The 15,455-nt window shown below is 42.9% G+C and overlaps 1 protein-coding gene across 1 annotated transcript; it reads left to right on the top strand.

Annotated features, from left to right (window-relative positions):
* Positions 1 to 4,902: 4,902 nt before the first annotated feature.
* LOC134492200 (killer cell lectin-like receptor subfamily B member 1B allele C) lies at positions 4,903 to 14,957 on the top strand. The gene is made up of 5 exons (XM_063296388.1): positions 4,903 to 5,026; positions 10,537 to 10,635; positions 13,323 to 13,511; positions 14,237 to 14,391; positions 14,844 to 14,957. The coding sequence occupies exons 1-5, from the start codon at positions 4,936 to 4,938 to the stop codon at positions 14,955 to 14,957; spliced, it is 648 nt and encodes a 215-aa protein (XP_063152458.1). The 5' UTR covers positions 4,903 to 4,935.
* The last annotated feature ends 498 nt before the right edge of the window (positions 14,958 to 15,455 follow it).

The following is a 15,455-nucleotide window of genomic DNA, read 5'->3' as shown; positions in this document are numbered from 1 at the left end:
CAGGAGGTATAGAAAGAACCTCTTCGGCTCAGAGATATGTGTGAAAATCTTCATAAATTGCTGAGATGGGCAGCTATAGAAATCAATTGAAGGAAGGAAGGAAGGAAGGAAGGAAGGAAGGAAGGAAGGAAGGAAGGAAGGAAGGAAGGAAGGAAGGAAGGAAGGAAGGAAGGAAGGAAAGATAGATGAGGGCCACTGGTTTGTTTTCTTCAAAAAGATAAGTCAAATTTGTGGGGAATAAGCTTCTCAGTAGCTACAGGAGACATGATGGCTGTAAGATCACTTCTAAGACTGGAGCTTGCTGGCAGGAGAATTCTGGGAGTTGAAGTCCACACATTTTCAAGTGGCCAAGGTTGAGAAACACTAATCTAGATTGTCCTCTGCTGCAGAGTGGCACAAATGCAGGGCTCTTTTCTTGCTTTCTGCTCCCCTGTTTATTAACCCGAATAAAGGATTTCAGGACTGATGACAGCATGCAGCATTTCCAGGGAGGGATCTTTCCTTTAAGTAATTAGATCTGCTCAGAAAGGGCATGACAGTTACTATGGCGAGCAAATGTTGACTGATGAAGGCCAGCTCGGGCAACAAATAAAAATTAAAAGCCGTACAGGCTGGCAGATATAGAGAGTGAAGGAACACCTAATTCCTCTTCCGATGACAGTCTACATTTGCATGTTTGGCTGATAGAGCTCTGGCAGAAGGAAAAGGCAAATAGGAATGCAAATATAGACCCAGGAATGAACAAAATGCAACAGTCAGGTTCTTCCAGAGACGTTTGCAGCGGACGTAAGAGAAAGATCACTTTTTGAATGAGGCAGACAGAAACGGTCTCATCTAGGTGTGACTACCATAACACGAAACCCTTCTTAATCTGGATATGATTCCCTCAGAGCTCTCTACTCTCTCCACTTCTTCTTAACATGGACATGAGACCGTGTAAGACCATGGGAGGGGGGAAGCGACATGGGTGCAGACAGTCCTCGCTTAACACCGCTTTGACCTTCAGCTCCCTGGTTCTGGAAGCAGCAGCAGTGTCCAGGAGCACAACTGCTCAGGTCCTTCTAGGGTACCAGATGCAAGCATTCCTGACTGTTGGAGTTGTCAGCAATAAATCACACCTTGGTTACTTGGTGATTGTGCTGCACTCCATGTGGGGCATTTGGGATCTTCCGCTGGTGCAACTGAGGCAGAGCGAACATCCGGAGGGCATCAGGTTGGAGGCAGCTACTTTTTTTGACATTGTGCCCTTTCTAATCAGTACATGCATCCAGATGGCTGAGCAATTTCACCTGGAAGGCAGATCTGAATACCCCACCCCTTTCCAATCATGCCCCAATTCCGGGAATGATTTCAACATCACCAGTCTAATTTTACCAGAGGACATAATGTATTCATATGAGCTACATATATTCTCTTCTGTTGAAAGAAACACTTTCGATAAATTTGATTAATAAATAAATAAATAAAATAAAAAAATACAGTAGGTAAAATATCTAGGCAAGAATGGCTGGCTGTGGAATTCTGGGAGCTGAAGTCTACACGTCCTGAAGTTGCTGAGGTTGAGGAACACTGATCTAGAAAACTAATGTCTTTCTAAATATTGTTGCAGGCATAATCTTCCAGCCCTCCTTTCTGCAACAGGGGAGCTCAGCCAATGGCTGTTATCAGGCAAATCTGTTCTTTCCAGATCAATGGCTTTGCATCTCTTTTATTCTTCACTTGCTGATAAAGAATGAAAGGCCCCCTCTGAAGCTTATATGGCCAGAGGAGTTCCTGCCCATCTTATTTTCCCTCTTGGCCGGGGTGTGGGGGAGCCTGTCTTCAGATAATTACGTCCTTGAGTTTTCCTGGCAGCCTGGCTAGCTTTTATGGAAGTTGGTGTCCCAGCCCAATCTGTGTCTTTCACTTTGTCCCATGTTCAATTAAAAAAATATTCTCAATGCCTTTCCATTCTGTTTATGAAGACACGTGCAAATTCTGGTGCTTCGTTTTGCTTTTTAAGCAGCGAATTGCATCCTTGACTGTACAAGCCTTAAGCTCTCAGCAACAGTCAGTAGTGTTGTATTATTATTATTAATTAGTTTTTTATGGCCACCCACTACAAAAGACTCAGGGTTTCCAGACAAATTGGAAATCAATTTTTCCTTTTCAAGCAACGGCCTTCCCTTCCAGATAGCAAAATTCAAAAAACATCCTTCCAGCTCTATGTAAAATAAGTCGCTGTGTTGTTAACTAAATATTGTTGGTGGGTGTCCCTTCATACTGAGTACTGATTACCAGGTAACAAGAAAAGAAAAAGAAAAACGACTGTGATTTCCTGCTCTGAAGAATTTACAATCTGAAAACCATATTAGGAGGGGCATTCAGTTAATAAGAGACTGAACACTACAGAGAAAGAGATGGTGATCAAGCTCATGAGAATAATATGTTTTCTGTTTGCAAAAGAGCTTTTAAACCTTTTTAAGCCTTTTGATCTGAAAGTTCCTTCCTCTGACCAGAATTAGTAGCTATTATATCTTCTGATGCACAGGAAGTAAGTACGGACGTTCCAGACTATGTGGTTTGAGCCGATGCAGCAAATAGCTCACTCCTCAAAGCTGAGGTGTTTCAGTAACTGAGACAAAAGAACTCTTCAGCACCTGTCCATGACTGTAAAAATAAAAGAGTGATACTTCTGAAAAACAGCTGCTTTAAGATGGCTGCTACAGTCTGGCTAATAAAAGGGCTAGCCTGCTAAATCCAATACAGACTGAGTTAGATGCAATGTAACAAGGTTAAGCAGCTGTAGCACATCCCTAGCCTGGTGTTCTGCAGCTACATTAGGACTGCAGTTCCCAGGATATCCAATTAACAGAGTTTTGTGCAAGGGTGTTATTCTGTAGCCCCAAACCATAATCCAACTGTAGGGTTGGGATCCTGGTGCCTTTCAGCGGCTGTTGAACTACAACTCCCAGCATTCCTTGCCATTGGCCACGTTGATGGGGTTTGCCGGGAGAATTATTTATTTATTTATCTATTTATCTATGGTATTTTTCCACCACCCATCTCGACTCTGGGCAGTGTACAAATAAATTAATACAGTAAAAGTTAATATCAGTTAAAAAGATACATTATAAAAATATAAATATACGAATATAATAAAAACTCTTAAATATAAAATATAAAATCTAGAACCCAAGATGGCGAATCACAGTCTTGTTAAAATTTCCCGGGGCTGAGTCAAGGAGCCAGCCACCCCTACGACGAACTATCCCCCCTTCCACCCCAAGTGAGGTGGCACAGCCACGTCTTGAGCCCCTTTTGGAAGGCTGGGAAGGTGGGGGCTTGCCTTATCTCTGGGGGTAGCTTATTCCAGAGGGTGGGGGCTACGGCAGAGAAGGCCCTCCTCCTGGACCTTGTCAATTGACAGTGTCTCATGGACAGGGTCTGTAACATGCCCTCCCTGTCTGACTGGGTGGAACGGGTCAATGTAACGGGGATGAGGTGGTCCCTCGGGTAACCTGGGCCCATGCCATGTAGGGCTTTAAAGGTGATAACCAACACCTTGAATTCCAATTCAAGCAGACTGGCACCCAGTGCAGCTTGTGCAGCAAAGGTATTACATGTGCCAACCTTGGGGCACCTAAGATTGCCCGCGCGGCTGCATTCTGGACCAGCTGTAGCTTCCGGATGCTCTTCAAGGGTAGCCCCATGTTGAGCGCATTGCAATAGTCTATATGGGAAATGACCAGGGCATGAGTGACTGACCGGAGGTACTCCTGATCCAGGAAGGGGCGTAGCTGGCACACAACACGTAGTTGGGCAAAAGCCCTCCTGGCCACAGCTGCCACCTGCTCTTTGAGCAGGAGCCGTGAGTCCAGGGGGACCCCCAGGTTCTGCACCGGGTCTGTCTGGGGCCGTGCAACCCGATCTAGAACCAGAGATGGTAAATTTCCGGATACCCAGGAGCCCCCAACCCACAGCCACTCCATCTTACCAGGGTTCAGGTGAAGCCTGTTGTTCCCCATCCAGGCCCCCACAGCCCCCAGGCACCGAGAGAGGGTGGTCACAGCATCACTTACTTCAACCGGGACGGAGATGTATAATTGGGTATCATCAGCATATTGATGATTCCTCATCCTGTGGTGACGGATGATCTCGCCCAGCGGTTTCATGTAGATATTAAAAAGGAGCGGAGAGAGTACCGAACCCTGCGGCACCCCACAAAGGAGGGGCTGTGGCCCAGATTTCTAGCTGCCTATCACCACCGATTGGGACTGGCCTTGGAGGAAGGCTTTTGTTGTGTTTTTGTTCTGAAGAACATCGCTAGGCTACAAAATGGATGTTGTTTAAGATCTTGCAATACTTTCTGCAGGCGGGGTAAGGAAGAATGAGGTAGTGGTGTCATTTGAAGGCAGGGAGATTTCAGAAGTGGACCAGTAAGAGCCAATTGTACCCAATGGTCAGATCATACCAGGTGGTTGACGAAGGGGAGGGAGGAAGTCAGAAAGAGGAGAGCAGATGAAATGGCATGTCCTGGATTTGGGCACGATTGCCATCTTGAGCAAAGGTAATTTCTTCTGGGTGGGTGCGGAGGAGTCCCGCCTGTTGAATGTATTGGCCTGGCAGAGGAGAGCCCAAACATAGAAAAAGGAAGTGCAATCTTTTCATCTTAGTCTGCTTTGGAACTTACAAGGACGACTCAGCCTCATCTGTACTGCCGCCTGGAAACCACCCACAGAAGAGCACATTTCATTACAGCCATATTGGCTAGAGATTTTCCTCCCTTCAGCGTAGAGGCACATAACCACAACTGCACACGAGCAGAGAGAACATCCTCACACATAGGAGAGGTGATAGGTGGTGAAGATCGACAGCGTTTCCGTGAGTCATATGCAGGCGTATCAAGAATCTCTCACTTAGGCGTATTGCTTCCATTCCAGGCTGCAGCTGACCATGGATGCAGGCCCAGTCTATGCAGATATTGTGTTATCTGAAGATTCCTCATCCAGAAGAAGCACACCTTTAGATTTTGTTCCACGGGCAGGTAAGCTCGTTTACCTCAGGACAGACTCTCAGACTGAGAAAGATGGCACATGTTCTGAAAGGCTTTCCATCCCAGCCTCTTTTCCAGCAGTGTGAGTAAAAGCTCAAGCCCAAACAGTCAGTAGGGCGTAGTGATTAAGGATGTCCAGGAAGACCCAGATTTAAGCTGCCGGTTGGTTACGAAGCTCACTCAGTGACTTGGAGCCAGTCACAAATTTTCCCAGCTTCAGTTCTCTCCAAGGGTTGTTGCTGTGCAGGTAACAGAGGGGAGGCCCAGTTCGTCTGCTGCTCTGAGCTTGTAGAGAAACCGTGAGACATAATGCAGTAATGAGCACTGACAATATCCAAAATATTATTCATGGGACTGGATGTGGTTTGTTGCATCTTCTCATACAGAAAACAGAAGCATGCTGTTTGCACTGGATGTCCTGCAGGCTACTGTACATTTGCTCCCAAGTAACTGCACAAAATCTAATCACAGCTTGGAGGCCCTTGAGGTTCCCAGACACACGGAGCGCTGCATGCCTAGGCGCTTTCACAAAACTGTGGCTGCACTGCTCGGCCATGAACGAAACATGAAGGATCACTGGCAATGTGGATCTCTAAAAATCTTGTAGGCCTCCGCCAGGGACTAGGTTTCAAGTACTATTTGAATGGAGACGTTCTATGTTTGTCACCTTCCTGCTAAGAGGTATGCCCATTTTATTCTCATGATTTTCCTGTGGTTTTGCCAATCAAATTCTAAGGGCTGCCAGCCATTGCCTCTGAAGGTTGCTGTGGCCTGCAGCTACGCGTTGCTCTGAATGTCTGTTCTTCACCCACACAACTCCACCCTTTGCGAGGTCTTTGATGAAGAGGCAGTATGGATCCTCTCCCTCTCCCTCTTTGCCTCTGTTGTTCTGTTTTCTGAATCTCTGTCATTGTCACAAGAACTGGTTCTCTGCTGCTTTCATTATAATTGTTTTATGCGCATTGTACGTCTGTTATGATAAGACCAGGTTATTTGAGAGCCCCTAGTTCCTGCCTGTCCAGCAAGATGGAGCTGAGCGGGTGCACTTCAGGTCCCTTTGACTGAACAGCCTCAGCGATTTAAGGACCTGGGAAGTAAACCTTCTCTCCCGCATCATCTGACCTCTGGCATAGCATTGCAGGAATTTTTAGCTGAAAGAAACAAGAGGCGTTAGAAATTCTTCCGGACAAGCCTTTCTCGCCCACTAGAGGCTAGGTAAGCGTTTGAGAAAGGGAAGTGCTGTTCCCTTGTGTTGGATATAAAAATCACGAAAACTAGACCAGAGATCTCTGAAAAGGAACTTACTTTATTGAGCGGTTTGCAAAGCGCGGTGGGTACCTCGACCAGGCTACGCAGAGCCTGATCGAAAGGAGAGATGCCACACCCAAAATTACAAATACACACTTTCTTATACCTTTCCCTGTCCAGCCTGCCCCCCCTTTTCTGGCCTGTTTCCCCATTGGCTGGGTACTCTCAGACGCACAATCCTCCGACCGCCTCGTCCCCTGGACCCCTCTATCTTATTTTGCTTACGCTTGTAAAAGCCTCATTTTGAAACATTTAAAACATTCCAAGGTTTTCACACATTGAAATCTTTATAGGCCAATCTCTCACATGGTGACATTTACTCTATCTCCTTGCTTAGCTCATCCTGGAGGAGCCTTCGTTTGAAGTTCTTATCACACATCTGGCATATGTCTCCTCTGTTGGTCAGTGTTAGACTACAAGACATCTGAAGGCCAAGCTCTTAATTAGGCCCATTTCTTCCCTTTGTTCCTTTTGAAAGCGTTCTAAGTTGTTACCTTATTTGTAAGCCTGCCAGTTTCCACCTCATTATCCCAAGGCTTTTACCATTTAAATCTTAGTTCTTATCATTTGGTGAGTTTTCCCTACTGTCTCTGTCTGTCTTCGCGTTAGTTTAATTATTTAACATTGTGTTGCTCACTAGCTTGAACTTATTTACACATATTGCTTCTTTGCTATTACCTAATATTAGTATTTACACCTTAAAATCTCCCCAACCAAGATCTATATGTTATTGCCTTATATGGCGCTATATATATATAGATCTTCCTTATTTACAAATTGTATTTTTCTATACCTTACACTTGCAACAACACATTCCAGGTTAGCTTCAGGCAAATAGACTGGAACTAATGAATGCTGCATTCTCTTCCACTGATAAGTAACTGTATTTTGTTTCGAACTAAACCCGCCCTGAAGTTACTATTGATGGATTGATGATTCAAATTTTGCTACCGCCCATCTCCCCCAAAAGAGGGACTACATCAAATATGAGGCTGATAATTACATTAAAGCAGGTTGGCAAATGAAATTAATGCATTCATGTGTCGTTAGAAGTATAAATACTACATGATCTCTTCGTATGGTGCAGCCGCCGTATACAGGGTTATTTTGAGTTGCTTTGTATACTAATAAACTTATTTCTGACTCAGCCAATTAGAGGTTTCAATTGGTTCCCAGCTTGGGAAACGAATGGGAAGATTTCCACCTTCTAACAGCATCACTGCAGAGACCGAAATGGCTCCTGCCTTAGTACTACCCCCCAAACCCTTAAAAACGCGGGTGGTCTTCCAAGCTTTGGGGCAGGGTGGTTGTTCAACCCCTGTTGATTTTTGTTTGGAAGTGCTCCATATGTTTTTTTTCCTGGAGGTATATGATTTTTCCCCTCTATTTTATTGTTCTTTACTTTTAAAAGTATAAGCTGTCCATAGTCATTCTGGTCAGGTGGCCTCTAAATTTAACAAAACAAATAAATGAAATGATGATAACTCTCCAGAAAGGCAATTGAAAAAAAACCCTGCACTTTTAAACCAATACTTGAATTAACACTTACCAAAATCCCAGTTCTCCAGTTTGCAATTGAATTCACCAATAATTTAAAAAGGTTATTAGAGGAAAGTCTTTACAAAATGTGCAAGGTCAGTGAAGCAATGCACAAAAATCATTATACCAAGGGGGGAAAAATGCTCATTTACAGACATGTGTCCCCCAATACCTACAAATTTTAGTTCAACCATACTGTTAAAAAAAATCAAGTTCAATGAACTCAGTTCAAACTCTTTTTAAAAAAAAATCTCAAATTCAATGAACTTAACTTGGTATATTGGCAAAAACGAGAACCTAAGAAAAATGTAACTGGAGCAGAAGTCATGTATTTAATCTGAGTAAGATTTTAAAGTCTTTGTCCAACACAGGGGGCAGTATAAACAGCAAAACAGTTTGGCCCATATTGATCTTTTTTTCAAGATTTTTTTATTAGATATTAGACAAAGATAAAAACTACAGAAAAACAAAAAAACACAAGATGAAAAAAGATTTTTTTAGAGATTACATAAAGAAGTAACTTCCGACTTTTAACAGCAACAATATACAACCATTTCCCATAATCAATCCCTTACTCTATATTAAACCAAAATCACCTTATTTCTATAAACCATTCCATTAGCACATTATAAAAAATCACTAAATACAATTGCTCCTTCCCCTTGAAAAAAGAACAAACACAAATCTCCTAATCAACTTCCCCCCCAAAGATAACGTTTATTCAATTATTTCCTTCCTACTACTGCTCTATAATTTCTGTCTACTACAATAAAAATCAAACTAAAAAGCATATAAATTGTCTGCTATTATAATTAATAATACGATGATGATAATCTTAATCATATTAAGCTTATAACCAAACATTTGTTATTATATCATATTAAACTTAATCCAAATTGTTAAAGAGAAATAAAGTAAAGCAAACCCTAGAAGCAATCCGGATAAATATTTTTAAACTCTTACCCCACTTCAAAAAAGACCAGAGCGCTTACAAGTTTCCAGAATACACACAAGGCATTTTTCACAAAGACATCAGGCAGCCCAACTGCCCCTCTTAAGAACTCTGACTTCTCTGCAGAAAACCTCCCATAGAAAACAACCCCCTCTTTCCCATAACATTCCATCAGAAAAACAATCCCGCTTGCAGCTTGCAATTCAAACTCTCCCTTTAATTTCTTCAGCCCGACAATCCAACTGTCATCTGGCATTTCAGCAGAAGCTTCAGTCTTGCCATCAGAAGGAACATCTCCACCATTATTAAGCATCTCAATTTCTTCCAGAACTTTCCCAACCAGATGGCACATTTCAGAGCTAATATTCTCCACAAGGCACATTTTATTTATCTTAATATATTTTATGCTCTTCCCATCTATTCACCTTGTGAGGAAAGTTTTCCTAATGAATGGAGCAGGCTAACCCAAATTGAGACATAAAGGTATGTCAAAGGCAACCTTGGGGCTATCTCACACCAGCCTCTGCAGCTTCTGCTAACTTTTATCAGGACATTCCTATAGCAACCCACGAATCCCTCTATTCAAGAGGTTTGCTCCCTCCCTTCTTCCTACTAAGACAGTGGTTTTCTTCAGAGTAGATGAGTAGGACAGAGAGGAACTTGAGATCTATTGCTTATGAATATGTATATTTGCCTGCATCATATGAATATGTATACTTCTATCGTTTCCTTTTCTGTAATGTATAAATATCAGTGCATTTCTTTTGTCTGCAGGGGAGGCACCCACCATCTTGGTGAGGACCCCTCCGCTGTGCACTGTATGACTAAAGACCGCGGTCAGCCTTGATTGTTTGTGCTTTGAGTCCTGTGTTGATTCCACAACCTCACAGCAGTGTACAAATTATTAAATATAACTATGGAATTACAATATGTTAAAAAAATTCATAAAAACGTATAATTAATAATAATTTATTCATCTTACAGGACCGGCTAATCAAAACCTTCAGGGTGGTGAATTAAATAAAATGGCTTAAAAGCATTTTTAGAAAAACCTAAACAATACAGGACCAAATGCAGTAATAAAAGTCTGCTGGGGAATACATAAAAATTCAAATAGCAGCCATTCAGGTGGTTCATAAATCACTCTGATTCAGAACTGCTGGAAAAGTCAATTTTTAAAAATGTTTTTATTAATTAAATAAGAAAGCAAAAACAAAGCAAAGGGAAAGGAAGGCATATACATATGTAAAATAAGCTTTGAAAAGCCAAGTTTTTAATGCAGATTGGGGTCAAAAATGTGGAATGCCATTCCAGAGGGCGAGAGCAGTGAAAAAGAAGACATGCCTCCATGGTCCCAAGGAGGGCCAAAAATAGATGAAAATATATTAAAACTTCCTTACAATATACATTTAAAAAGGTGAGTGGCAAAATGAGAGGGGGAAAGTTTGTAACATTCAGAGTGGGAATTCACCATAAGGAAGTGAATGTTTTGCTTGATGAAGGCTTGTCATATCACACGTCTGAAACCCTGGAGGGTCAAGGAGACCGTGCTGAGCTGAGAGAACCAATAGTTTGCCTTTTAAATAAGACTTTCTTGTTATTTAGTAGAATTTTCAGGGGGTTTGCAAAATACATGAGATAAGAAGCTCCTATCCGCCTGCGTTAGAGCGACGTTCCGAATGTTTTTGCCTGATTTTTGCAGATCACCGAATCTGTCCTCGCTGGCATCGGACTGTGCTGTTGCTTGCCTGCGCTGGAAATGTGCTATGGATGGTGGCTGTGATACTGATGGGGGTTTATGGTGAGTATTATAGGAGGGGAGAGCATGATGAGACTCCAGAATTAATATATAATAACTCCATAATCAATATATACATTAACTCCATAATCAATGTACTGTGCAGAGGTCCAAGGAAGAATCAAAGATTAAAAGCATCCTTTCTCACAGAAGCATAGCTAAGACAGCTTCTGATGCCCAGAGTTTTTAAAAACATAATTATATTGATCTTCCTGGAGATACAGATAAAGTAGGGGGAAAAAAAACAGAAAAACAAGACCTGAAATAACTTAAAAGAAAAACCCTAAATAATCTAGCATAACTGCTAACATAGGTACTAGGAAAACACTGGAAAATTAGTTGACAATAAAAAGAAAACAAAAGAGACAAAAAATGTAAGAGTTAAAAACTTTCTGTTGAAATAAACCTGAATTCATTTTATTTCTGAATAGGCATGCACAGGATTGTGAGGTTTGTATGGAAAGGAAATCTGGTCTGTTGTAATCCTGAAGCCTGGGGCACATTTCCACTACAGGTAGTCCTCGTTTAACCTCTGCCTTGTTTAGCAACTGTTCACAGTTAAGATGGTGATGAAACTTTACGACCGATTCTCGCATTTCTGGCCTTCGCAGGTCTGTAAAGCAAAGGAAAACTGAAGTAAGATCATAAACACAATCATGGTTTCACTTAGCGACTACTTCACTGAACAACCGAGTCACTGGCCCCAATAGTGGTCGCTAAACGAGGACTACCTATACTGAAGCCTATCCTCCACAGATTTCAAATAGTAAGCAATTTTTTGGATACTAGGCCTGGCAGAAGAGTCTGGGAGAAAGATGGGAGCCCACTCTGTACATGACACAAACAAAAACTCAACATTAGAGTTAGCCTGTTTGCCTGATAGCTGCATGCAAAACACATTTGCAAGCTTGAGCAAAGTTTGACAGACAGCTGGACCCACCCCTCTAGCCATCTGTCAAAACTTGCCTCCTTCCCAGCCCTGGATCCACCCAAGTTAAGGAGGGTGATAGGAGGATGTTTTCCTTCCAGCTGGTGACATTTGGTGAGCGGGCAAATGAATCCAAGGGAATCCACCGATTGCTTTGGAGTCCTTGCTGCTCTCTGAGCCTTGTTGTTTTCTTGCAGTTGTTTCATTGCCAGACTGGGCAACATCTTCAGTGCAAACCAATGAAGGGCAGTGCAAAACAGGCCAACATATCTTTCTGCTGCCTCAAGGTCTGCAGAAAAGCTGTGTGATTTGGCTGTGGGGAAGAGCCCACTCTCTTTGCCTCTGACAGGGCGCAATCTGAAATCTTCCATCTGAAACCGCCCCCATTTGATATCAACCTTGGGTCTCCATACAAATGTCCTGGCTCTCTAATCAGCCCTCAGGGACATCTGGTGGGCAGTCCAGAATGGCAAGATGGCAGCTGTGACAGGGCAGTTGGAATCCACCCCTTTTTTATGTTGTGGTGGTAAAAGGTACTCCCCATACACACGTGAGCTGCATTCACTAGCAGCCCTGTAGGATGCCCCCATCCGTGTGGATTTAAATTAAGAACTGTTAATATCTCCACCTTGGATTTTATATTTTACATTTACATTTACATTTAAGAAGTACTGTTTTCATTATCTTTTAACCTGTATTTATTTTTAGCTTTGTTGTCAACCGCCCAGAGTCGCTCTTTGAATGAGATGGGCAGTGGCGAAATTTGAAATATAAATAAATAATAAAACTGCATAAAGTGCCCTTGTAATGAAACATTCACAGCAAGCTGAAATGACCCTGAGTGGCCACAGCAGGGAGAATCGGACAGAAACCACTGACCCAGAAAACCACACTGTTTATATTCACTGGCATATCTTAAGGATAGTATTTTATTTTATTTTATTTTATTGTTTTTATAAATAACTCAAGGCAGGGAGCATACCTAATACTCCCTCCTCCTCCTATTTTCCCCACAGCAACAACCCTGTGAGGTGGGTTGGGCTGAGAGGCAGCTACTGGCCCAAGGTCACATAGCTGCCATGCTGACCTAGTAGGAAGGGATAAATAATGAGAAGTTCACCCAGATGGGTTTATCAAAAACATTGCAACGTCGTGCTGAAACTTACGCTGAGTCTGCCTCTTCCTCTATCTTCGTAATGTAGTGGGCCCAAGTTCTGCAAGCTGCAGTTCTGCTTTGGCTCAGGGCTGCTCAGCAAGCTGCCAAAGCTTTGCTCGGAGTTCGGTGAACACCATATTCGTAAGCGCACTTAATAAATTGCTGTTGTATCTTCAAAGTGATTTGGTTGCTCTAGGCGGGTCAAGTTTGGGCCACAACAATGTAAGGGCTTTGATTGCATGGTCATGGTCACCATCTTGACATTTTTGTCCCTCCTTGCAGACAAACCCTCTCAGTCTTCCTTCTAGTCTATCACCTTTTTGCTCAGGCACTCGTCTTGCTTAATGAAGAGTTCAGGAGAAGGCAAACAATTGTGCAGTGTTTTGTGAACTCTCATTTAGTTTAATGAAGCAATTGCCCCAAAATTAAAAGACTGAAGCCTGTGGGAAGCTACCAAAAGGTACTAAGTGGCACCTTAGTACTGGTTGAATGGCATTATGAATCCCTGGGAGAATCCAGATGCGTCTCTCTCTGTCCAGTGCACAATAACAGTAATGTTGTACAGTTTCAATTAGGTACCTATTATTCTGGCTAATTTCTTCATAGGCCTGGGCCGCAATTCCTCAACAGCGCTAAAGAGAAACCCAGAAAACCCTAAGAAAATGACTGAAACACCCTTGTGCATTTCAGACATGCATCAATACAATCAGGATGAAAGCAAAACAAATAGCCAATCAAAAACATTCAGATCTTTCCTGAGAAAACATTTGTGTGAGGCTGCAAATGCATCTCCAGGTAAACTCCTTCTGGTTTTGGCTCAAACTTTCCAAAGGGGCCCATATTATAATTTCCCAGAAATTATCATCCCCCAATATTTCTGGTACCTTTTCTGCCATCATCACCCTATTTCTGTTTTCTCCCTGAATCCAAACTGCTGTTTGTGCACGTGCTGCCCCTTTCTCAGGACTACACACCATCTACTTCAAGTGGGCTGGGATCCACTAACCGTTAGGCAGCGAAGAACTGCTAAGCTTTCACTGAGCCACCACACAGGAAGCTAGAAACCGAGAGAGAGGGAGAGAGATCTCATGGCTGTGTTGATGCAGTTGTGAGTCGAGGACTGTGAAGATGACACGGGGGAAATCTCCAGGGCTGAAACTGCCCTTCCAGTCCCACACAGCATCCCCAGTGGTGAGGGATCCCCGTGCCTGCAAGCACGCTAAGCCACGGGCCTCGGACCCCTTCCCTGGAACTAGTGAAGCTGCTTCCCCGTGGTGAGTCAGTGGTCTATTTGAATTGCCCGGCAGTTGTAAATGAGCTTAGTGATTTCACACTTGAAAATGTAAACCTGTGCAAAGTCAGCTTGACATTGAATGACTGAATGAGCCAATAAAAATTATCGCATTTTAAACGGGATCCTCTCCTTACCTTTCAAAGTGACATTAAACAGCTTGAAAGATACCCATTGAGTTGATTACAAAGATAATTTTTAAAAAAATAAGATTTGTTTTCCTTCTTAGAGAATGGATCCTGCAGGATGTGCCCTGTGACATGGCTTCTGCGTGATGACAAATGCTACTGGTTTTCTAATACCATCTGGACCTGGAACCAAAGCTACGGGGACTGTTTGGCAAGAAGATCTCAGCTACTAGTGATTTCTAATACAGGAGAGCAGGTAAAAGGATTTCTTGCAGGGGAAGAATCCACATCTTTCTTACTCCATTTTAATGTTGAACACAAGGACTTCAGTGGCTGGGATAGCATTCAACAGCAGGCTGCAGGTGGCATTTCAAACAAAGTGGCATGACCCAGGTGGGTATAGGGGCCTTCTCTCAAGGTTGTCCCTATTGATCCTACTCTGATGCTTAGCAACACCTGCCTCCTTTTATGATCCTTAACAGCCACCTGCCTCCTTAAGAGCCACCACCTGCTTTTCCACCTGAGGGATAAGCAGGAGGGGCAAAATTCACCTGCTAAGCTTCCCCACAGCATCAAAGGCACAGCTGGCAGGAAGTCAGAGACCTTTTGGGATAGGCACTTCATTTGGGGAAACCTAACAACCTCAGTAATGGGACATGGTTCGGGATTCTTTCATTCTTGTAATGAAAATTTATTTGTCTTTTATAGAAATTCATCCAGGATGCAATAACGTCTACAAAAATATGGATTGGACTCAAAGTCAACCTGCCAGAGAAGAAGTGGATGTGGATCGACGGCTCTCCATTAAACCACACGTTGTGAGTATTCGAATACCCATGGAAGAAAACTTCTGTAATGTAGTGTTTTTTGCAGAAAAAAAAGTAAAACAGAAAACAGAAACAGAGAAGTACAGATAACATAGATATCTAGAGCCACTACAGAGTCTAGAAGCATCTTAAAGAGGTTATATGGTCAGCTTTCACTTCATCAGAGAAGGACCACTTCATTAGAGCTGTGAAAAAGCTTTGCCCAAGACAGGATCCAAGGTTTTATTCCATTATTTGTGGCTATCTGCTGGTGTGAGAAGCTGTTTTTAAAAAATATAACAAGGGGCAAAACGAAAAGAATAAAAGATGGCAAGAACTGGACAGGAAGGAAAAAAGGAAACCAACCCACAAAACCCAAGCGGGCTTCGCTCATCCTCGCCGACGACCTGGGAGAAGAGCCAGGTCTTCAAGCCCCTTTGAAACCCGAACAGGGTGGGAGCCGTCTGGATCACAGGGGACTCTTATTCCAAAGGGTGGGCATTGCTACAGAAAG

This window comes from Candoia aspera, chromosome 2, assembly GCF_035149785.1.
Source record: "Candoia aspera isolate rCanAsp1 chromosome 2, rCanAsp1.hap2, whole genome shotgun sequence".
In the NCBI taxonomy this organism is placed as follows: Eukaryota; Metazoa; Chordata; class Lepidosauria; order Squamata; family Boidae; genus Candoia; species Candoia aspera.
This window is presented reverse-complemented; position numbering and strand designations above follow the sequence as displayed.

What these genes read in the sequence shown, in the direction of transcription:
- LOC134492200 (XM_063296388.1), top strand. Translation starts at nt 4,936, where the DNA reads ATGGATGCAGGCCCAGTCTATGCAGATATTGTGTTATCTGAAGATTCC. An exon ending in GATACTGATGGGGGTTTATG is followed by an intron (nt 10,636 to 13,322) that starts GTGAGTATTATA and finishes ATTTCTTCATAG; the next exon opens with GCCTGGGCCGCAATTCCTCA. An exon ending in GGCTGCAAATGCATCTCCAG is followed by an intron (nt 13,512 to 14,236) that starts GTAAACTCCTTC and finishes TTTCCTTCTTAG; the next exon opens with AGAATGGATCCTGCAGGATG.